Source organism: Equus quagga, chromosome 17 (assembly GCF_021613505.1).
Source record: "Equus quagga isolate Etosha38 chromosome 17, UCLA_HA_Equagga_1.0, whole genome shotgun sequence".
NCBI classification, from domain to species: domain Eukaryota; kingdom Metazoa; phylum Chordata; class Mammalia; order Perissodactyla; family Equidae; genus Equus; species Equus quagga.
This window is the reverse complement of record NC_060283.1, coordinates 58,323,716-58,348,107: the sequence shown is the minus strand read 5'-3', so window position 1 is coordinate 58,348,107 and position 24,392 is coordinate 58,323,716. Positions and strand designations below refer to the sequence as shown.

Sequence of the window (24,392 nt, the reverse complement as noted above, 5' to 3'; positions counted from 1 at the left end):
GTGTGAATAATTAGCCCAGAAGGACAGCATCATTACCAACCCCTAGCTTTACCCTAACAAATACCCCACCCCAGCCCAATAAAATCTCATATATTTGAGTCCATATCTGGGATATGAAATTCACAGTAAAAATGAGAATAAAATTAAAACTGGGAGAGGCATAATTTGAACTCTGAAAACAAAACTATCAGCTTTAAAATCAAAACATTTACTAGCTATTGATAAGTTTTCTAATGTAAATACACCAGTGTGAAATTGATTTTTTTTTTTTAAGATTTTTATTTTTTTCCTTTTTCTCCCCAAAGCCCCCCGGGTACACAGTTGTATATTCTTCGTCGTGGGTCCTTCTAGTTGTGGCATGTGGGATGCTGCCTCAGCGTGGTTTGATGAGCAGTGCCATGTCCATGCCCAGGATTCGAACCAACGAAACACTGGGCTGCCTGCAGCACAGCGCGCAAACTTAACCACTCGGCCATGGGGCCAGCCCCTGAAATTGATTTAAATTACCTGAAGTTCTAAAATAAAATCATCATTCAATTTATGAAGAAACTATATTATCTAATGCAACTATGCATTAATACTACAAATGAATGTTATTTTTAAAAACTGATAGTCTGCAACTCAATAGTGCCTTTACATTTTAGCTGGCAACTCTTTAGTTGCTTTTGAGATACATAAATAAATTTTGTTAGGTAAGCAAAACATTCCTCCAACAAAATTAATTTAATCAGGTCAAAGGATTATCTTATCTATATTCAAATTCCACTAAGGCCAGTGAACAGTTAGACATCAATAGATTAATCTTAAGAATAGTATGTGTGATATCAGGCTTGCCACCTCTGCTACTTAACTCACTCCTGGACTTTCTTCTTCAATAAGTATTTGAAAGCAACTTATTTTTTTTTTAATTGGCCTATAAAAACATTATTAGCATATGTTTCAATAGCAAATGACCTATTCACGGGCAATTTATTAATGATCTCTACAAGCGACGGGTGCTGCCCCTTTCTGCACCCTTTCCCTCCACTCTCCCTACATCCAGAGCCATTACTATTGTTCTCACAACTCTTGGTTCTCTTCCCTACCAAAGCCTCTGGCACTCCTGTCAGCAGTGGGACCTAAAACGAACACGATACCCAGGGCCAACTTCATGGGTGAGCAACCTGGGCAGTTGCACAGGGCTGCGCCCAGAATGCTACACTGTCACTGAGTTAAAACTCTTAAAAATTGTCTTTAACAAAGGGCTATGTAATTTAACTTTGCCCCGAGCCCCACAAATTAGGCAGTTCTAGTATTAACTCAGGTCTAATCAAAGAAATTGGTGCAAGAAGAAACAAAAAATATGAGCAATCTCTTTCCAAAGGATTAGTGACCTACAGGTAAAGAAAGTGAAGATTTGACTGACCAAGCAAATACATTATTCTGGAGCGTGAAACAACTAGGGTCAAACTGAAAGGGTATTGATCCTATGAGATGAGAAGGGGGAAAACAAAAGAGAGAAGTGGGAAGATAACCAGCCCATTCAAAACACCACTCATCTGGGAAAGTGCATTCCAATTTTACATCAGATGATTACAAAATAAGTTTCTGAATTAAAAAATATTCAGAGGAGTTGGATTACGCATTCCAATTAAGGAAAATTCTAGGCAATTGTAAATTTAAGAAATATGGGGTAAGAGGAGTTATATCATATTCCAACTTATTAGGAATAAGACAGTAGTAATGTGGTACTAAATTATATCACAATGTATGTCAGAAAAACTCAGCAAAATTAGATGTGAGCCTGCATGAATCCATATTACCCAGTGGAACAATATAATCATGCAGCTGTGGTCCCAATTGGGTATATTCCAGCAGATTCAGTCTGGTTGCAAGTCAACAAACTTCTAGAAAGTCACGTTTGTTCAAGAGCCACCAAAGTCTAAATCAAAATAAATGGTTTGATTTCAAAGGATAGACACAGGACAGAATAATTAAACTTCCAGAGTTATCTATAATAGGATTTAAATGCCAGGGAAGGCTTTGGAATCAAAGTAATTTTTTAGGGCTTATTCAACTTTCCAATTACATAGTCATCTTTTATGAAAGAATTCATATTCCAGTATCATCTTTCACTAAAAATCTCTATCAATAAATTAATCAAACAACCATTCAGATTTATGAAGTGGTACCACTGTTTTTTCCCCATGAAAAAAGTTCAATGATGAGCAATTTTATTAGAAAAAAGGTTTTCCAACCCTGGTATAAATGAGTTCTAAGCCTATGGTTGTGTACCAATACTTTACAAATTATATTAAAATAATCTTAATGATATCAATATTATAACAGACATTAGTTATATACTAAATATTTTAACTGTATTTAATGCCAAATAACCAACTTTAATAATCAATATCTAAAGCAGACACACATGTTTATTTGAATAGTTTATAAAATCAATTAAAAGTCATGGGGCCAGCGTGGTGGTGTAGTGGTTAAGTTCACACACTCTGCTTCAGAGGCCTGGGGTTTGCAGTTTCAGATCCCAGGCACGGACCTACACATCACTCATCAAGCCATGCTGTGCCAGTGTCCCACATACAAAATAGAGGAAAATTGCCATGGATGTTAGCTCAGGGCCAATCTTCCTCGCCAGAAAAAATAAAAAGTCATTTCATGCCACTCACATCTTACTCTTACTTCATATTACCTGTTTTTCTATGTTGCGAAGAAGTAGTGTAGGGCTACTTGGTGACATTTCAAAATCTTGTTCTGGTAAAGGATCTTGACTCTCTTGGGGAATGTGGGGAGTCCCTGTAGTGTTTAATGAAGCTGCTTGGTCTGCAAATTGTATTTGTTTTTTCAAAACGTCTTTTGGAAGGTGACATTCTTCTAGGATCACTATCCCCTAGGCAAAGAGCAATTAAAGAGTTGAAATGAAAACAAAATGACTGCTAAATCAACTGTAATATTACAGTGCACTTGAAACCATGCTTCCTCTTATCCCTCAGAAATCAGAAAATATACACTGAAAGTACAGTTTAACTCTATAAAAAATTGGCTGATCTAAAACACGTGCAGCTAAAATAACACGTATGTCTGATGGATTAGGCTTATAAAATACTGTTACAAATTATATAGCTACAGTTACTTTTCTTTGTATTTGTTTTAGTCATTAGCATTAAAAGTATGACACATTTAGAATAAAGTTAAAGGCTTAAATGCAAAATATGAACATTTCAGACTGAAATTGGAACACTTTCTTATATAATCTTCCCATATTTTGGTCACGAGCATTTCCATTTGAGTTTTTTATTTGAGCACCTCTGGTTTCACAGAGTAAAATACCAAACTTACAACATCACACAACAATCTAATATTACATCCATGCCTTTCCGAGCCCTCTGTGGAGCCCCAGCCCGCTTGCTCCAGCCAGCAACATGGGCAAGACGGCACCACTGAGAACAAGTACCCTCCAGGCCAAAGTCCTTGTCGTTTACAGGGTAGATGAGGTTACTAACAAAGACACAAGTTTCCAACTTGGATGGGGTATTTTCTGAAATGAAAGTAATTGGAGGAATGAGTAGAGATCTAGCTGCTGACCATTCACACACACACACACACACACACACGCATTCCTCAACTGGCTCCCACCTCCCCAGCTTCTTCACTCCAACTGTTCTCACCCTTAGGTCCCTCAGAGACAACGAAGACAGAGAGAAAGGTGGAAAAGGAGTGCACACATATGATCTGAATGGTTTCATAGTCAGTTCTCACCACAAAAATTCTTCCCTTCCTACCCCTTCTACCACACTTCCTCCTGGAAATAATAATATATATTATTATTTATATATATTATATATTATTATATTAATATAACATATATTATTATAAAATATATGTTATGTGTGTGTATAAACACACACATACACTTTTTTTTTTTTTGCAGAATGCCAGTAAGCTCCTATAGGCTAGTTCGAAACATAGTAAACGCCCATGTGGCTGAAATATTATATTCTTGTAACAAAAAATAGATTAAAACAATCTAACTGTACAGTATTCAAGATGGAACAAATTAAATGACTGCTGTGGGCCAGGTGATATCATGTGTAAGTGCTATTTATAGAATGGAAAGTGCTATAAATTATAATGTTATATATGAGTAATTTTAGTTTATACTATAATTTAGAGGATATATCACTTTAGAATGAACATATTCAGGTATGATATTAAACATACACTTTATTATTTTGTAGTAATATATTACCACTGAGCTTAGTAAAAGCAATAAATAATAAAAATTATTAATTTTTTTGCTGAGCAAGATTAGCCCTGAGCTAACATCAATGCCAATCTGCCTCTATAATTATTTTTTTAACCTACACTTATAACAGTGCTATTAACTTTTATAAAGAGAAGGGGAGCCAATTGTTAATCCCATCTCAATAACTATTTTCCTAGAATGCACAAATATGGCTGTCAAGAAATCTGAAGAAATGTATTTAAAAGAAGTTTTTGTTTCACTTGATATTTTAAAAATTAAATTAGACCTGATAGATACATACCATCAATACAGCTCTTGAAACTATCTGAAATATCCATTCAAAATTTGTACAAGTCTCTCACTAGGTTTTCACAAGTATCTGCATACATACAAGTTCTCACCATATCAGTATAACTATAATTCCCTTTGGTTTGATTACAATTTACATTATGGGCCAGGCTGCTGTGAATTAGCCTGGTTTCATAACCCCTACTTATAATACTGTTTCTACGGGAAGACTGATTGTGAATTTCAAAAGCCCAATTTCCAAACCTTCAGAATACTACCTTTTACAAGTAGGGAGCCTACTGCAGTTAATTCAATGAAGAATGGTATTTTTAAAATTCAACCAGGGAGACATTCATAGTCAACTTCATAATCTATTTTTTTTCCCTTAAACTGTCGCCCTGGACAAAACTCTCACAGTGATTTTTCTCTGCCATAGCCGAGACCAGAAAAGAAAAGGAAACAGATTCAATCCTCTGGAGACACTGCAGAGATCATTTCTGCTCTGAAACGTCAGGAGAAGAATATACATGTGTTGGGTCACTGTGATGTACACTTTAAATGTCTTACAATTTTGTTTGTCAATTACACCTCAATAAGGCTGATTTTTTTAAAAATCAGGAAAAGAATAGTCTAATGATAGATAAAATAAGGCAAATAACAGAGATATGAAAATTTTTTAGAAAGATGAGTTGCAACAACTGAGACGAGTGAAAACTCTAGCATAAGATGAAAGTGAACTGGCTGCTCCAGAGAAGACACTGTTCCTGATGATAACCACAGACAGCCCCCCAACTCTCCAGGGTCACCAGAGAGAAGACGGGGTGTGAAAAAAACCACTACCTCAGCAACAGCTCTACTAACTATATATGGTCACTAAAGCTAATTTTAAGCACAAATTTAAATGAAAATGTTAAAATACAGAAAATGTATCATTTAAAAAACGTGGAAGACCCTATTACATAACAAAAGAAATCTAAAAGAGAAACCATTTAACATAGGATAGCCAGCCTCTCAAGCAAGGAAAACTATTCTACCTTTTTCTGAGAACGAGAAGCAGCTGTTGTCCTAGTGAAAGGTGAAGGAGAAAAGAGGCGAAACATGTAAGTTGTAAAGTATTGACAAGGCTGTTGCAAGAACAAGGAAGGGATGGAATTTGCCAATATCTGCTTTTTTCTCCTCCCTAAAAATTTAAGCAAAATTTAGACCACCCAGAGTGTGTCAAAGAAGGGGCAAATGACAATTTACAGACCTAAATTTTGCAGAGGGAATAGCAGATCTCCTCAGTGTGTGTCTCCTGACTAGTGGCACAAACTAGCACTGATTCAAACAGGGTATTTACAAAAGAGCATCTCTCAATCTCTTTCCCTTCCCCTTCTCTCTAATTTAATTGAAAAGAAAGGGTGTTTTCCTTTCATGACATGTTAAATAAAACGTTCTGTCTCACTCAAGAGAACATTAACCACTCTTCTCAATTTTTTAATTACAATAACTCAAGAAGCTATAAGAGCAAAGAAAGAGCTCCATTCCCTATTCAGTATAATAACAGCTCAACTAAAATGCACGTAAATAAGCAATTAAACATCTAGATTAAGTCCTTAAGAAATGTAAGGAGAAACTACCAAAATAGAGAAAATATTGTATTTTGATAGCATAATTGTAATGACGTTTCCCATAAAATAAACATAGTATGATTCTTAAGGGAACAATGGGCCAAATACGCATCTAGCCTGAACCAAGAAAAATGTAAGGCCATATATTACTGGGAAATTTACATTTCTTTCCCTAAAATAATTTATTCCAATAGGTGTTACATAGACACATAATCAAACTTTTTAAAATGTTTAAACAACAACTATATGGTACTGCTTAGAACACACAGAATAATTTAAAATATCCTTTCTCAAGTCAAAGAAATATGACCAGACTGTCTAGATTCAAATATAAAACTTAGTCATCAATTTAACTAGGAACCCACTTTCTTGGAAATTTCCAAATTATTTTAAACTTGACTTGTTCTTAGAACTCTATTTGCTATAAAAACGCTTGCAATATATCCTTTAAAAAAATGCCAAAGAGGAGAAATTAGCTGGTGATCTTGAAAGGATTAGGAAATCACTACAGCTGAAGGCCCAGGTGAATAGAGAGTCAAAATGAGAAACAGAACTACAGTTATTGAACAGGAAACTTCCATCAGGAAATATTCTTGAACATAGTTCCCTCAAATCCAACAGACAGAACAGGTAAGCCTAAGGTTTATGTCTATCCTTCTATACTCACCTCCTACGATGTCACCACCAAATTGTATAAGGCATTAAACAACATTCATCACTCCTTGGCTTCCTCTCCCATCCTTGCACAACTCATACTTTCTGCTCCTTTGAATACCATACTACTTTGACATTCCTAAAACAGATCATGTCGTTTCATGCCTTCAAACCTTTAAGGAATGCCCTTTCCCAGTTTTATCAGTTCATCAAGCAAACTACTATCTATCCTCCAAAATTATACTGAGGCATCCCCTCTTTACTGATGTTTCATCTGATAACTAACCCTAAGAGTTAAGTATTCTCACTATGCCACTTCTGTATCTTATTAAAAACATATATCACTGTGCATATTACATTATACTGCAATTAACAATTTAAATGGTCTATCTCCCCTAGCAGAATACAAACTAATGATAGAGCCTAAAACTTACTAATCTTTATTGATGTGCAGACCCCAGTGGGGTTGGGCTCACCACATGGTTCAAGGGTTCTGATTCCTCCCCTTCTCAGCTTTTTCTTTTCAGACCAATCACCATCAACCCTACAATATTATCTCCATTATGTCCACAGTTTAACCATGTAGGATACAGTTTCCCACACACAAAAAAGTTACAAATAGATATTTAGCAATATTTAGATTAAATAAGACTTCATGGGATTGCATGAGAACTCATTATATTATTGCTTCTATGGGAAATATACTCTGAGTTCCAAGCAAACAGCTTATAATCTTTTGGAAACAAATATCGTTAAGCTAGAAAAATCTCATTTTAAATTTCCCCTGGTTGGAATTAAAACAGTATTTAGCAGTGTAATCATTTGCTTAACTTTTATCCCCATTAGACTGTAAACCCTAAAAATTTAAGAACGCTGTAGGTTTTGTTCACTACTGTATGCCCTAAGCACATATTAGGTACCTAATAACTATGTGTGAAAGGAAAGAAGAGAAAGAGTGATGGAGAGAAGGCAGGCAGGCAAAAAACAAGGAAGGAAAGAGAGGTGAATGGATTTTATTTAAAAATTGCTACAATATAACAACATAGCTTTACCTGCCATTTCTACTGAAATAACTCCCAACCTACATCTTCTTATAAACCTGCCTTCTCTAATATCTCACATTCCCATCTCTTTCAGGACATCTCAACATGAATACCTGATAGAAGTTGTAAATCAATGTGTGAGAAAGTAAGCAAATTTTTATCGAATTTCCTATAAAACAAGCACTTTTCTCCTTTCCTGGAAACAGCAGGTCAAGGACTACGAGAGGAGATGGTGCTGATGGTTACACAACTATGTATTTGTCAAAATTCAGTGAATTGTACAGTTAAAAATGTGTATTCTGAGAACAAGATAAAGACAAATCCATAATTAGACACCTGTTAGTAGAAACATATAGAACATCGGGGGCTGGACGGGTGGTGTAGTGATTAAGTTCACATGCTCTGGTTTGCGGCCTGGGGTCTGCAGGTTCAGATCCCAGGCACAGACCTACACACCACTCATCAAGCCATGCTGTGGTGATCTCCCATATACAAAATAGACGAAGACTGGCACAAATGTTAGCTCAGGGAAAATCTTCCTCAAAAAAAGAAAAAACATATCTAGAATATCAAATAAACAAGAAAAATTTAAAGTTACCAGATAGAAAAGACAGAGTACTTACACAGGAAAAACAATTACATTGACAGTAGACTGCTCATCAGTATCAAAGACGACAATGACACAGGGTCTTTACAGGACTAAGGGAAGAAAACTATCAAATCAGAATTTTACATCAAATAAAATTATCATTGAAGAGTGAGGGTAAAATAAAGGTATTTTGAGACATACAAATCAAAGAGAGTGCGTATTTTGAGATGTACAAAGACAGAGAGTTCAAATGTTTGGAGTTTAATGTCAAAACTACTAAAGAATGTACTTCAGCAGGAAATAAACCAAGAGAGAAAAGGTAATACAGCAGAGTGCAAACACTTCCCAGTATCCATTTTCCTCTCCTTTTTACAACAAGACCCCAGCCCCACTGGAGTTTTAGTTCTGCATATACCTTCTCAGTGAGAGACTGTATTACTCAGCCTTCATTCCCCTCTGTCTAGCTGTAGCCATGAGGGTGAATTTGGGCCAATGGAGTGTGAGACAACATAGTGCAACTTCCAAGTCACCTCAAAGACAAACCCTGCTGCACTTCTCTTCTCACTTCCCAAGGGCTAGAGTGAGGAGATGACGACACCCTGTCCAACAGTGCAGTCAGCACATCCTAGAGGACAGTGGAGCATCAAGATAGAAGGAACCTGAGTCCTTGAATGACCCTGTACAACCAAGTTGCTCCACCAGCCTGTACTCACCCCTCCCACTTTTGAAACATTATGTACCTTTATAAAGCCACTATATTTGGGGGTTTCTTTGTTACAGAAGCTTAACCCATAACCTAATTTTATAGGTAGAACACAGAAGAATAGTAAGCCCATTTTTTTATGAAATCTGTTAGAAATGTAATTTATTGAGTGTAAAAAGAAAAAAACCTAGATTGGAGTAGATATATTCAATGAGTAGTTAAAAAAGTATTAAGACCCATGTATTAAGTTAAAAAAAAAGTACAAAAATATAGAGTACTTTTAGTCATTGTTAGAATTACTTCTAGTTAAGGAAGTATGTTAAAAATTAAGAGTAATGACAAAGGATGAAACTATAATATATAGCTTCAAAACCAGCAGAGGAAAAAGAAAGAAATGAAACAAATTCTACCAATCCAACAAAAGAGAGGTGAAAAACAAGACACAAATACAAAGAGAGTAGAATAAGGGCAAATAAACAATAAAGCTAATCAGAGTGGATTTTTCAAATCTAGCTATATGTACCTTATGAAAGAAACACCTAGAATAATCAAAAATTTACATCTACCAAACAGCATTACTTCAAAATGTAAGAAGCAAAAACTAACACAATTTCTAGAAGAAACTGAAAAATTCACAATGATGGGGGAAAATTTTAACAAATCTGTATCAGAAATTGAAAGATCTGGATGTATAAAGATATAGCAGGTATATACAACAAAGCTAACCAGTTTAATTTAATAAACAGAGAATTCTATAATCAACAAATAAAGACTATACATTCTTTTCTATTATATATTGAGTATTTACAAAATTTGATTAGTAGTTGATCACAAAAAATGAAATCCACACAAGCTAATTAGTTCAGAGACTACAATGTACTTAAATGATAAGTTAGAAAAAAAAAGTTTCATGAGTTCAGAAATACAGAGATGTACTATTAAATAACTCTTGGATTAAAAAGACAATCACATTGGAAACCTAAAAATATTAAGAGCAGAACAACAATGAAAGAATTAAATACATGGTATATACTCAAAGTGATACTTGAGTATGAACTGAAAATAAGAGTTATAAGATCAAAAAGCTAAAACAGTAACAGCAGTAATGGTATGGTAAATCCAATGAAAACGAAACAAAAAATAAAAGAAGAAAAAATAACGAATTAGAAAACAGGGAAAAGGTAGATCAATGAAATAAAAAATTTGTTGTGGGATGAAAAGACTAAGAAAATAGACACAAAATTTTTGAAAAACAACATGGGGGACTTTCGTATTAAAAGCAAACTTATTATAAAGCTATATAATCAAGCTAGATATATAGATTAGTAAGTCCAGTAATGACTCATCCATATGTGGAAACTCAATACATGACTAAAGTTATTTTAAAGCAGAAAGTGAACTAAAGAACATGCTACTGAACAATGGATTATTGAAGAAATTAAAGAAGAAATCAAATATTATCTGGAGACAAATGAAAATGAAAACATGCCATACCAACACATTTGGGAAGCAGCAAAAGCAGTCCTAAGAGGGAAATTCATTGCAATACAGGCTCACCTCACTAAACAAGAAAAATCTCACATAAGCAACCTCAAACAACACCTAACAGAATTAGAAAAAGAAGAACAAACAAAGCTCAAAGTCAGTAGGAGGAGGGAAATAATAAAATTAGAGCAGAAATAAACAATATTGAAACAAAAAAGACAGTAGAAAGGATCAATGAAACAAAGAGTTGGTTCTTTGAAAAAAATTAACAAAATTGACAAACCCTTAGCCAGACTAAGAAAAAAAGAGAGAAATCTCAAATAAATAAAATTAGAAATGAGAGAGGAGAAATCACAACGGATACCAAAGAAATACAAGGGATCATAAGAGAATTCTATGAAAAACTATATGCCAATAAATCGAACAACCTAGAAGAAATGGACAAATTCCTAGACTCTTACAACCTCCCCAAACTGAATCAGGAAGAAATAGAGAATCTGAATAGACCAATCACAAGTAAAGAAATAGAAACAGTAATCAAAAACCTCCCCAAAAATAAGAGTCCAGGACCAGACAGCTTCTCTGGAGAATTCTACCAAACATTCAAAGAAGATTTAATACCTAAAGCAGAAAGTGAAGATGAACTACTATAATTTATAAAAAGGTGCTGGGCTGACTAGCCACATGGAAAAGAGAAAGTTAGGTCATCGCCTCACAACAAATACAGAACTAAGTATCAGAGGTAGGATTTCGTAAACAAGACAGAGAAAAACACAACCCATAAAGGAAAACATTAATCCATATAATTACATTGAAGTTAAAATCTCTGTGCAAAAGTAGCTATGCTAAAAAATGAAAAGACAAGCTACAACATGAGAGATTTGTACTACTTATAACTGACTATGAATAGTATCCAAAATTTAAAAAGAATTCACACACACACCACTACCACCACCCCAAAAAAAGAGTGAAAGAGATACGTTAATTCTTAGACAAAAAAAATTTGATGGTCAATTACACTGAGGCCCACTCTCACTATATTCAGGAAGAATTAAATTAAAACAGTAATAAAATAGTATTTCACACCCATTATACTAGAAAAATGAAAAAGTCAGAAAATATAAAATGTTGGCAAGGATGTGGAGAAACAGGAGCACTGCCATACTGACCACGCAATCACATCAGTGAGTATAAGAAAACTGGAGACAGCCAGGCCTGAAATCCAGCATTTCCAATTTTAGCCATTTACCCAAGAGAAGCTCTCCACGGTTCACAAAAAGACACGTAAAAGATAGTCACTGCATTCCTGTTTTTACTGACAGAAAAATTGAAACAATGTACATGTCTATCAATAGAAAAATAGGAGAAGAAATGAACATTCCATTGTATTCATACAATTCCATTTCATTCACACAATTAAATAACACACAGGAAGTATAGAAATGTAGATATACTACATATACTCTATACATTTTACTTATTTTATTTAGTTCCTCTTTTCCACGTGGCTGGTCAGCCCAGCACCTTTCTATAAAGTACAGTAGCTCATCTTCACCTTCTGCAGCATTATGTGAAGTACTATACAAGTACTTCAGCTGTACAGGACATGCTTTATTATTTATTCTAAAAACTAAACCCAAACTAGGAAAAATTTAACATTCGATACATTTGGGGGTGGGTACACAGGTATTCACTGTATTGCTTTCTAGCAGTTTTATATGTGTTCATAATTTTTATTGAAGCAAAACAAAAAAACTCTAAGGAGATCCCAATAAGATACACCCAGAATTCCACACATATGTTAAAATAAATGTCAAGAAAGTAGGGGTTTATAAAGATATATATATATCATTTCTATTAACTGGAATTCAATAAAGAAGTTCTGAACTGCTAAAGTATGATAAAATGATCGTGATAAATACAAAGGCATTACAAAGATAGCTTCAACTTACAGCAATTAATATATCAAAAATCTTAACATTAACTACATTCGTATAAAGCCTTGTCACAACTATTTTGTGTGGAGAGCTGAGTAGAAACTAAAACAGTAATAACTTTTTTAAAAATAGAAGAACACAGACAATACCTTGGAGGCACGAATCTGCCTGTGAACATCCGTTAGCTGTTGGATTTTGTATTCTAGTTCGGAAATCTGGGCTTGAAGCCACGTCCATCGGCTGCCAACTCTTGCTCTGTCTACAAGCCACTTCCATTCAGTACTACAGTTACTGTGAACAAGACAAACGCCATTAGTCAAAGCACAAAGGCAATCAAGTTTTCAGAGACTGCTTAGTACCTTCCTTGACTCCTGTCATACAATCCCAAAGTCCTTTACAAAACACCTAATTACATGAAAGAAGAATGGCATACAACTTCTTATAAATGAAAAAGATTTAATTTCTTTATGTTTCTGCCCCACAAACACCTGTTTTTATTCAACATCCAGTAGTAGGATAATCTCCTTTGCTACTTAATACTTTATTAATGCTCAAGGGCTGAAATAGGAGTGGGCCAGCAAAGGAAAGGAAACAAGAACGAAAATATTAACACCATGTAAACTGTTACAAAGCTTTTCACGTAAGCAGATGTCAAGTATCTTGACAAGTCATTTGAACTGTGCTAGATTTAAATCCATGTTACAAACCAGAGTACTCAATTTTACTATATGTAATTTGTGTTGTTATAACAGGAATCACTATTACCTAATTAAATACTTAAAATAAATTTAAAGAAATTGTTAAAAATGATCAACAATATGAATGCTCTGCTACTTTTCAAATAAGTGTAACAAATACATACGACTTGAGATGTTTATTAAGATAAACAGCAGGTTAAAAATCTGATTCCCAGAATTCACAGCCCAGAGATGACAAAGAATTTTTATCAAGCATTTCCTTCATGCATGTTTGAAAATAAGGGTTGAACCCTATCTCCTCTATCTTTTGGCAAGAGCACTGCTCTAATCTATATTTTGTGAGATTATAAATTAATTACTTGAAGAAAATATTCCAACCACTCCAACTAGAAAACAATTAGAGTGTGTGTGTGCGTGCATGTGTGTTTGGGATAATTAATTAGGCTTCAGATTGCCAAGGAAAAACGTGACAGAAACAGAAGGTATAACTGAGGGGCAAGAACTATTTAATGGCAAAACACAAACTTCATGAAAAATGCCTAAAAACTGCATTTATTGTCAAAACCCATAAAACCCACCAAGAGTGAACCTTAATGTAAACTGTGGACTTTGAGTGGTAATGACGTGTCAGTGCAGGTCCACAGATGGTTACAAATGCACTACTCTGGGACAGTATATGGACAGTGGGGGAGGTTATATTGTGTAGGAACAGGGGTATATGGGAACTCTATTTTTTGTTCAATTTTGCTATGAACCTAAAATGCTCTAAAAAATAAAGTTTATCAATTTTTACACATTTAATCATAATGGAATGCCTTTCATATAACTTTAGCTAGAGAAAACATTTATTCTAAGAGATCATTTTTGTCAGAGAAACAGAATACAATTATTGTAACTTTACTATACGGAATTTTTTCATTATAAAAGGATTTTAAATTACAGCAGCATTCCCCAAAGGCTAGTCTAATTGTACACAATGTGACTGAGGAAACCTTCATATAAATTAGGACTTCTCTTGTATATTATTTATTCAGTTTATAGTCATTATTGCGATTTTGTAAATTTGACACTTTTAAATCATATTTTCTTAACTATGGACAAAAGAGAATGCCTATTCAAAATATACTATTCATAGGTAATATTTAATAACACTAACTGCCAATCACGAAATTAGTGAGCAAGGTAAGGGCCATATCATGCAGCACTTGCACAAGTGAGAGCAAAGTGCTGGATTTTATGCAAAAAGGAAATTATTAACAAGGTGGTAATAAAAGTATTTTTTTCCAAGCACTCTGGTTACTAGATAGAAAAAGCACTGTAGTGGGGGCATTAGAGGAAATAAGAAAATCAATTAGAATGCAACTATAATAACACGGATGTGGTACAGATAATTGTGACCTCCAAATATGTCACGTGCTGTCCTACTTTTCTCAGCCTCTTTTGCACTTAGGTTGGAGCCATGTGACTAGTTTTGGCCAATGGACTGTGAACAAAAGTGACCAAGTCATCTCCAGTCCACCTGACAACGTTCAAACCACTAGTGCAGATAAGACAGCTACAAGACGAAGGAGGACCACAGCCCAAACCACACTGTAATCCTTTGCTGGGTTCAACTACTGAGATTAGGAGGTTAATTTGTTACTCTAACAAGAGCCTGTTCTGACAAAAACACTGAATAAAAGATGAAAATGGCCTGGACTGGGAAGGGAGTGGGAGATAAAGAAGAGATGAAGATAAAAGGACTGATTCAAGGTTCATTTTAGAGTTGATAGGATTTGCAGAAGTACAGCATGGGAGTAAGCATGGGGAAATCAAAGATAATCTTAAACATTCTTTCATTAAATTTTATTTCAGTTGGAAAATTTCCCTATAACATTGAAATTTGGCTTGGTTATCAAACTGATGATTAGCCAATGGTCAAATATAATAAAAAGATAAATTTTATGGAGTTCATGTCATTGTATTTCTAGTTCAAATATTCTGATACTAAAACTAAGTTTACAAAAATCACTTATGTCCATACACTAAATTATACTAACATAGAAAAATACTAATATCAGATTAAATTTAAGTAAACTAAATAAAGCTGGGGCTTTGTGACATGTGAAATTAATTTTCCTACATTTTAATAGGAGTGAATAAAATCTGTTTGCTATGCTTAAAAGTGATAAGCATTTCCACCAAAAATGCTCCCTTGCCTGAAAACATGTTTTTCCTAAAAATAATTATAGTTGTAAACATCTTACAGATAAGCATATGGCTGTCTCACTCTAACAAGATTAACACCTGTTGTAGCCCAAAGACAAAACATGCTTTATGTAAACAACTTACATAACCAATGATGCAATGGCTTATCTAACTTAGAGTGTAACCAATCAGAACATAGCTGTGGCAACAACAAACCAGTAAGAATACGAGGCATACCCAGAGTATAAGCCTGGACTGCCAGGCCACTCAGAACATTGGCTCCCTGCACTTATCTGCAGTGTGTTGAACTGACCACAGACCACCACATGCTGATCACACAGTGGGGCTCCTACTTCCAGTAAAGATCAGGGCAGAGGCACCTATGAGTGGAACCTGGGCAGTGAGACCAGTCAGTCTCCAGAAAGCTGGCAAATGCCTTCAATCTCCACCCTTGCTTGTTTGCAGTCACCACTTAACTTGCTGAAGGAAGCAGGTACCAGCTGTGTAAACCAAGTGGTTTTCAGTAGTTTCTGTGGTACTACCTTCTTGTCAACATCACGGATCCACATCCCTGTATGACTGTGACGTGTATTTCCTCAGAATGAGGCAGAGCTTTCTAAGACTACATCTTAAGTTACCAAGACTTAAAGAGGGACCTGTATAAATTTTTTGCCTTTAATGTAAAGATTTTGTTAGCTTACTAATAACAACGAATTAACTATGATAAAAAAATCAAAAAAGAAGATCCAATTGTGAAAAATGGCAATCTCAAGAAAAATAAGGTTTGTCCCAGGAAAAAGACATTAAATTAGTCCAAACTTCTCCACTAGTGTTTGCTAACCTAGGAAGAGCTTATACTTCCCTAGAATTTGATTCATTTAGACGAGGGGTTGGCAAACTTCTTCTGTAAAGAGGCAGATAGTAAATATTTTAGGCTTTGTGGGCCACATGGTCTCTTTAATAACTACTCAACTCTGCCATTATCGCTTTAAAGAACAGTCATAAATGAATGGATGTGACCGTGTTCCAATAAAACCTTGTTTACAGAAACAGGCAATGGGCCAGATTTGGTCCATGTGCCATAGTTTTCAACCCCTGATGAAGTGTCTGTTCAAATCTTTTGCTCATATTTAATTGGGTTATCTTCTTATTGATACAAGACCCACGTCAGACTATATGTATTGGAAATACTTACAGTTCCCAGTCTGCAGCTTGCCTTTCACTTTCCTAATGGTGTCTTTGGAGCAGCAAGAGTCTAATTTTGATGAAGCCCAATTTATCAAACTTTTCCTTAATGGATAGTTCTTTTCATGTCCTAAGAAATCTTTGCCTAACACAAAGTCATAAAGATTTATTCACGTTTCTAAAATTTCAAGAAGTTTTAGTGTTTTAGTTTTTAGATTTATAATCCTATTCAAGTTAATTTCTGTGTATGGTGTGAAGTAAAAGCCCTGATTCAATTTTTTCTGTAAGATATCTAGACCTGATCACTTGTTAAAGATTCTATTATCCTTTAATAGAAAACAAAACTATCCTTGAATAGATAAGATTATCTTTTTGAATATATATTTGAAATACTGTATTTATTATACATAGACACATATACATAGAATATATATATGTTGACATATAGATAGGATATCTAATTATGTCAACACCTTAACGCAACACCACACTATTATTGCAGTTTAGAGTAATTCTTAAAATCCAGTAGTGTAAATTCTCCAACTTTGTTCTTTCTCAATATTGTTTTGACCATTTTAGACTTGAGAATTAGTTTGTCAATCTCTACCAAAAAAAAAAAAAAGACAAAAAAGTAGCAGCATTTTTATTAGGATTGCACTGAACCTACAGATCTATGGGTGGAAAGTTAACACTTTAACACTGAATCTTCCAATCAATGTATAAGGTATTATTTCTCTGTCTATTTACATACTGTTAATTTTTCTCATCTATGTTTTGTACAGTTATTAAAATGTATCTCTATGTGTTTCATGTTTGTGGGTGCTAGTATAAAGCATCCATAAATTGTTTGGATGCTAGTATGTAACATCCATAAATTGTCTGGATGCTAGTATATAAAAATACAATTCATTTTTGTAGGGTGACATGACCCTGTTAAATTCATTTGGGAATTTTAGTAGCTTCCTCATAGAGTCCTTAGGATTTTCTATGTATATTATCATGTCAACTGCAAATAAAAAGTTTTATTTATTTATTTTTAATCTGGATGCCTTTAACTATTTTTCTTACCTCACTGCACTGGCTAGGAATTCCAGTATAATGTTAATCATAAGCCTGTGAGTGGACATCTTTACCTTCTTTCTGATCTTATGGAGAATGCATTCAGTCTCGCATCATTAAATGTAACGTTAGCTACATATTTTTTGTAAATGTCCTTTATCAGATTGAAGAAGTCTATCCTGGGTTTGTTCTAAGTTTTTATCACAAGTGGGTGTGAATCTTGTGAAGTGTTTTTTCGGTGTCTATGGAAATTATCATATGTTCTTTCTCCTTTTTTCTTTGATTTTTGAATGTTAAATCAACATTGCTTCCTGGTATAAACCCCTTTGGTCACAATGTGTTAGCTTTTTTATATTTTGCTAGACTCTATTTGCTATTTCACTAGGGATATTTTGCATCTACAGTCAAAGAAGATATTGATCTGCTATTTTCTTGTAATGTCTTTGTCTGATTTTGCAATCAACCTAGCGCTGGCCTCATAAAATGAGTCAAGAAGTGTTCCCTCCTCTGACTATGTTCTGAAGGAGTTAGTGTAGGATTGCTATTGTTTATTTCTTAAGTTTCAATAAAATTAACCACTGAAGCCATCTGGGCCTGGAGTTTCCTATGAGAGAAAGTTTTTAATTATTATCTTGATTTCTCTAATATAAAGTTTTTCAGGTTTTTATTTCTCCTTGTGTCAGTTTTGGTCATTTGTGTCTTTCAAGCACTTAAGTCTATTTCATCTAAGTTGCTGAACTTATTAGCATGAAATTGCTCATCATATTCCCCGATTATTCTATTAATGCCTATAACATTTATAAGCATTATAATGCTTTTATTGTGATGCTTTTATTTCCTGCTATTAATAATTCTTTTCCTGATCAATCTAGCTAGAAGTTTGTCAACTTAATCTTTTCAAAGAACGAGCCTTTGGTTTCACTGATTCTATTGCCTTTGTGTTTTATATTTCATTGGTTTCACTCTTTATCATTTTTTCCTTCTTCTTGGTTTGAGTTGTTTTGTTTTGTTTTTTTGGTGAGGAAGATTGGCCCTGAGCTAACACCTGTTGCCAATCTTCCTCTTTTTGCTTAAAGAAGATTGTCCCTGAGCTAACATCTGTGCCAATCTTCCTCTATTTTGTATGTGGGATGGCTTGATGTGTGGTGTGTAGGTCCAGACCCAGGATCCTAACCTGCGAACCCTGGGCCACCGAAGCGGAGCGCACAAACTTCACCATTATACCACCAGGCCAGCCCCTAATTTGCTCACGTTTTTGTAGCTTCTTAAGGGGGAGACTGAGGCCACAGACTTTACACCTTTCCTCTTTTCTAATACAAGCATTTATAACCATAAGTTTTCACCTAAGCACCACTTCAGGATTCTAGCAGCTGCAGCCTACAAAACTTTATACACTGTTTTCTCACTTTCATTCCATTCAAAACACTTGACAAACTGTCCTGTGATTTCTCCTTTGATCCAAGAGTTAGTCAGAAACGCACAGTTTAAAGTCCACAATTTCAGACCTACATATTAGCCATTTCTTACCACTTCTTCTTTCCTTTGTATAGATCTGACTTTTCAGTCAGTATCATTTACTTTCAGTCTGAAGATCATTTCTGATTTCTTGTAGTACATTACAGGTATACTGAAAGCAAATTTTCTCAGCTTTTGTTTATTTGGAAATGTTATTTTTGCCTTTGTTTTTTAAAATAATTTTGGATTGATTTTTTTCTTTTCTTTCAGCTTTTAAATTATCATTCCATTGTTCTCTGGCTTGCTTACCTTCTGATGGGAAGTGAGTAATGATTTTTTTTGTATCTTTGCCCCCCTACATAAAATGTCTCCCCCCCTTTACTGCTTTTAAGATTTTCTCTCTATCACTAGAACTTAATGATTTGAGTACAGTACACCTTGGTATGGTCTTTGTTTTACGCTGCTTGTGATTTTTCAGCTTCTGGGATCCGTGGTTTTAGGGTTTTCAGCAAATTTGGAAAATTCCTAATATTTTTTCTGTCTCCCCTGCCTTTTATATCTAGAACTCCAATTACATATATGTTAGAACATTTGTCCCTAGGTCAATGATGTTAGTTCATTTTCTTTTTGGTCTTTTTATCCTATGAGCTTCAACTTGGATAGTTTCTGTTGCTGTATGTTAAAATTTATTGGCTACTTCTGCATGTCTAGTCTCTTGTTAAGCAGAAGCAGTTTTCACTTTCGATATTGTATTTTTCCCCTGAAAATTCAGCGGTTTTTATTGTATTTTCAATTTCTCTCGTTAGTTTGTGTTTTCTTTTTAAGTACTTGAGCATATTTACAATATTTTAAAGTCTTTGCCAACTAATCTCATCATCTCTGTCATTTCTGTGTCTATTTCTATTGATGATTTTTATCTTCCTTCTTTGCATGCCTAGTAGTTGGATATATATGTCCACATGTGTATATGTGTGTATGTATATACACATACGTACTTATTACAGACACTATGAACACTATGTTGTTGAATCTTTGGATTTTATGGTCTTCCTTTAAAGAGTAATAAGTTTTGTTTTAACAGATTATTAAATTACTTGCTGTTCAACTTCATTCTTTTCAGCTTGCGTTTAAGACCTGTTAGAGCAAGTATGGAGTAGCCACTTACTAGGGCTAACTCAGCCTTAATCTGGAAGTGTGACCTTTCTGGGGTCTCTACTGAATGCGCCAGATGTTCAACAAAGTCTCTCCACTTTGCTTATTCAGAATTCAAACATTTCTCAACCCTGTATTAGCACTGGAAATTACTCAGATTATAGCCTCCTAATAGTTCTTCGTCCTTATGGAGTTTCACCTACACATGCATAGCTTAGTATTCAAAAAGGTCTCAAGAGGACCACGTGAAGATTTCTGTAGCTCTTTCTTTGCATACATAGGTCCCTCCTCTTCTGTCTTCTGATCTACCAATACCAGCTATCTCAGCCTCCCCAACTTTAATCTTTGTCTCAATCAAGCAAGACTACTGTGCTCTACTTGGCTTTCCTCTCCTTGCACCAGATAACAGAAAGTGACTCCAGGCAGAAAACAAGAGCAATCGCAATCATAGGGCTCATCTCATCTTTTTCTCTTTTCTCAGGAATCACTGAATCTCTGCCTTCTATTACCTTATGTCTATTTTCTGAAAACAGTGACTGTTTCATGTACTTTGTCCAGTTACTATTTTCTAGTTATTTACAACCAAAGAGCAAGTGTAGTAACTCCACTCCATTATGACTAGAACCAAAGAACTTTCACGTGCCTATGCATGATAGCAATCTACCCCTCACTTTCTCTTTCTCTAAAACAGTTTCTATTTTGTTTCTAAGATTTCATACTCAGAATTTCACTGCCTTTTAAAAAAACTACAGTTGCTTACTGGGCCAGAATCTTTAAAAAAAAAATCTTAAAAGTGATTCATGGATTCCTTTTTGGGGCATTCTTGGACTATTTCAAAGAAGCAGAGATATTTATCTATCCTGTATCACCTATCTACCTCTCAACCGTTCAGTAAGAAAAACAGTTAAATCATCTTTGAGCCACTATAGTTTTAAGTCTCTTTCTTACAACAAATTAGCCTTTATGCTAAATGTTACAAAAACTGTTATGACCAATAGGGTGGGCCATAAGAGAAATCCAAAACATGTGGTATTAACTTAGGGGTAGGATACCAAGCAGACAGGAAAGAAACATTATAGTTGGGGATCCTTTCTACACTATACTGTATATACTATACTAGAAAACCATGATCATTTAAAAGACAGCCCAAGTGCCTGCCAAGACTATAGTTCTAGCAGAAGCAATTGGAAGAAGTCATAATGTTGTAATGTGTTGGCTGTTCCTTCTTTTAAGCCTTATATAAATGAATTTAGGCAAGAATTAGTCGGTTTACAAGCAGGGAAAAAAGAGAGCATAACTCTGCTTAGAGAAGCTCTCGGACTACAATCCACTTCTAACTTAATGGATAATCCAATAATACAGGGCCTTGAAGGATTAGAAAAGCCAACTGTTTCTCTACAGCTGACAACAAAAAAATGTATTCCAAGAATCTCTCTTAAGAGTTCTAAGCCACACAATGAGAGCCAGTCTAGAAGCAAAAATCAGATTAATTCTTACCCAAATTTACTGTTTCAGGTGCCCTCAAGGTAGCAGTCATTAAATTGAGGGAGAGTTGGATGGTCTGGGGAAAATAACCACTAAATTAACTAGACTGTAGGTTTAACAACTATGAACAAATGAGGTCTTTGGCAGTGATATTTTCAGGTTAAACTGACTCAAAGCAAACAGAATGGAAACCTCCATTTTTGAGGGAACTCTATTAGCAAAAAAAAGGCCACAAGCCTAACATGCTCTACCTGGGAAGCCCAAATCTGCACCAAAAGGAAGCAGGGTGAGAATGCAGTGCAGCCTCCAATAAAGACACACTCTCCAACACCCACTTCAGATATAACACAAAGGATAATGGATAAGGAATAATTCCCAAAGAGCATTCAGAGACTATGGAAGACAAAAGACAAAGGAACTTCGCTCAGAAAGCAGAATTAGGATCTTACCAAGACCTTAACTCCACTTCCAAGCAAGAAGTTTTATTAATTATTGTTAGGACCAGGAGCTATCATGCATATCCCATTCTTCCATTTTCTGTGGGAGATTTTATTGTAGCTTTCCTGTCTCTACTCCAATATACATACAAGAAACAAGAAGGCAAGAAGGTTACAAAACTAGTCTATTAGTTTATAGTCACCATATCATAAGGAACCACATCTGGATCTGACAGAGAGGACTTTAGCCCATTCATTGAATGTGACTTTGAGCTGTAATCTTGAGGAACTGATGTGTTTTCTCTACAAGAAGGGAGTACAAGTGTATCTGGGTGGCCAAAGAGGCAAACCGAACAGACTGCTTATCTTCCCTCAATATCCGTTCTCCTTTCTTTTTTGAAAATATAACCCCTTGACTTTTAGCTGGCAGCTGAGCTAGAGATTATATTTCCCAGCCTTACTTACAGTTATGTGTGTGTATGTAACTAAGTCCTTGACAATTAGATGTCAGCCAAAATAATGTGTGCAACATCTGAATCTTGGGTGTGGAAATCAGATGAAGTACTGGTCAATTTGCTTCAACAATGCAGGCAAGGGCAGCATCCTAGAGGACAGCAATGCCAACAGGTCCTTGCAAAGCCTTGTGAAGCATACCTAATGCCTGACTATTAAATGAGAGAAAAATAAATTCTACATATTCATGTTGAGGTCTTCTTGTTATGACAGCTTAGCACATACCCTAAGCAATGCACCCCTCCCTCAAAAATATTTTATGCCATTAGGGTCATTTAGCTTAACAAGTGCTTATTTAAAATGTTCACTGTCTTTAAGAAGATTAAACCTTATTGCCATAAAAGTTAATGTTAATATTCTACCTAGTTATAAACACACACAGAAGAAACAAACAAGCAAAAAAAAAAAAAAAACAAAGAAATAAAAAAACAGTTGTGAACTCTAGGAAAATCTGGCAAGTTAAAGGGTGAGGTTTAGGATGTCCAAGGACAATCTGAGACTGTTCCCAAAGGCAGTAGAAATGAAAGGGAACAAAAATAATCTTAACATATTGTGCAATTCTGCCTAGAACTCTGGCAGAACCCAGTGTGTCAAGTGCCTAATCTGAAATTTTCAGTGTTAGTTTAAAAGAATTCACATATCGGATCGGCAAATGCAGTCTTGTTCTCCTATCATCTATCCCTGCCCCCTGGCCCCAGCCAAAGAAAGGAAGAGAGAAAGAAAAACGGAGACATTAAGGCAGACTTATGTATTCTATCAACACTACCACCTTTCTCTTGTATGGAAAGAATCTTGAAACTTAATGGTCTGTTAAGTATAGTCTTAACTGTGTTTTTAAAATCCTTGCATAACACCAAACAGTGATAACTAGGGACATATAAGTAAAGGAAATAAATGAATTTTTAAACTAATCAAAATATATTTGCTAAAGGAACAGTTTGAAGTCATGAACTTCAGCAGTTCAATAAGCATTGCGTGTGTGTATGTGTTTGTACGTGGTGCCTCTTTTGTTCAGAAAGCCAAGCCCCCATGCAGTGTTTCCAACCTATACACTGCGCAAGGGCCCAACTGAAAGGCCAAGCCGGGCTAAAATCCAGCAGGAGTTCTGCACTCCAAATCTAACTCTGCTCAGAGGGAGGAGCCCTTTTTTCCACTGCACACAAATGGGCAAGTGATGGCCCTTCCAGTCACGATGATGGTACTGAACAGAAATGAGACAAAGGATGATTAGGCCACCGTTGTTACTCAAAAAGGTGACTACCACTAACCCAGAACTGAGGACAAGTGTTTCTGCTACAATATCGTATATGCATTCCTGAATAACCCCTGTTCTGCTAAAAAAAAAAAAAAAAAAAAGTAACTGAACTTATGAAAAAAACAGAGCCAGATGGCTCAAAATCTAAGGAAATTTTGAATCTGAGTTCTAATAAAACAGTAACAATCCTCATAAAAATATTAGTACAGTTAAATTTCCACTGGCATTTGTATTAAGAACAAGCCAGTCCACCCTTTACAGCTTCATATCATGGAGCTCGTGCTTCTTCCTTTGATGTGGCTCCTTGAAGACATTCACTTCTAATGGAAACCAGTTTAATAAAAATTTAAAATACTATTCAGATAGCCTTCTTCATCAATCAGTTTCTTTTTAACACAAGGGAATTATCTTCAT

At 35.1% G+C, this 24,392-nt stretch overlaps 1 protein-coding gene across 7 annotated transcripts in view; it reads right to left on the bottom strand.

Annotated features, from left to right (window-relative positions):
• Positions 1-24,392, bottom strand: part of KANSL1L (KAT8 regulatory NSL complex subunit 1 like) — a 138,321-nt gene that overhangs the window by 79,096 nt on the left and 34,833 nt on the right. For 6 of the 7 annotated variants that reach the window (XM_046643624.1, XM_046643629.1, XM_046643627.1 and 3 more), the window contains exons 3-4: positions 12,702-12,843; positions 2,690-2,887 (exon numbers count right to left, since the gene is read on the bottom strand). In XM_046643624.1, the coding sequence (XP_046499580.1) occupies positions 2,690-2,887; positions 12,702-12,843 (340 nt within the window). The remainder of the gene's footprint in view (positions 1-2,689; positions 2,888-12,701; positions 12,844-24,392) is intronic. The other variant, XM_046643631.1, reaches the window with a different exon arrangement.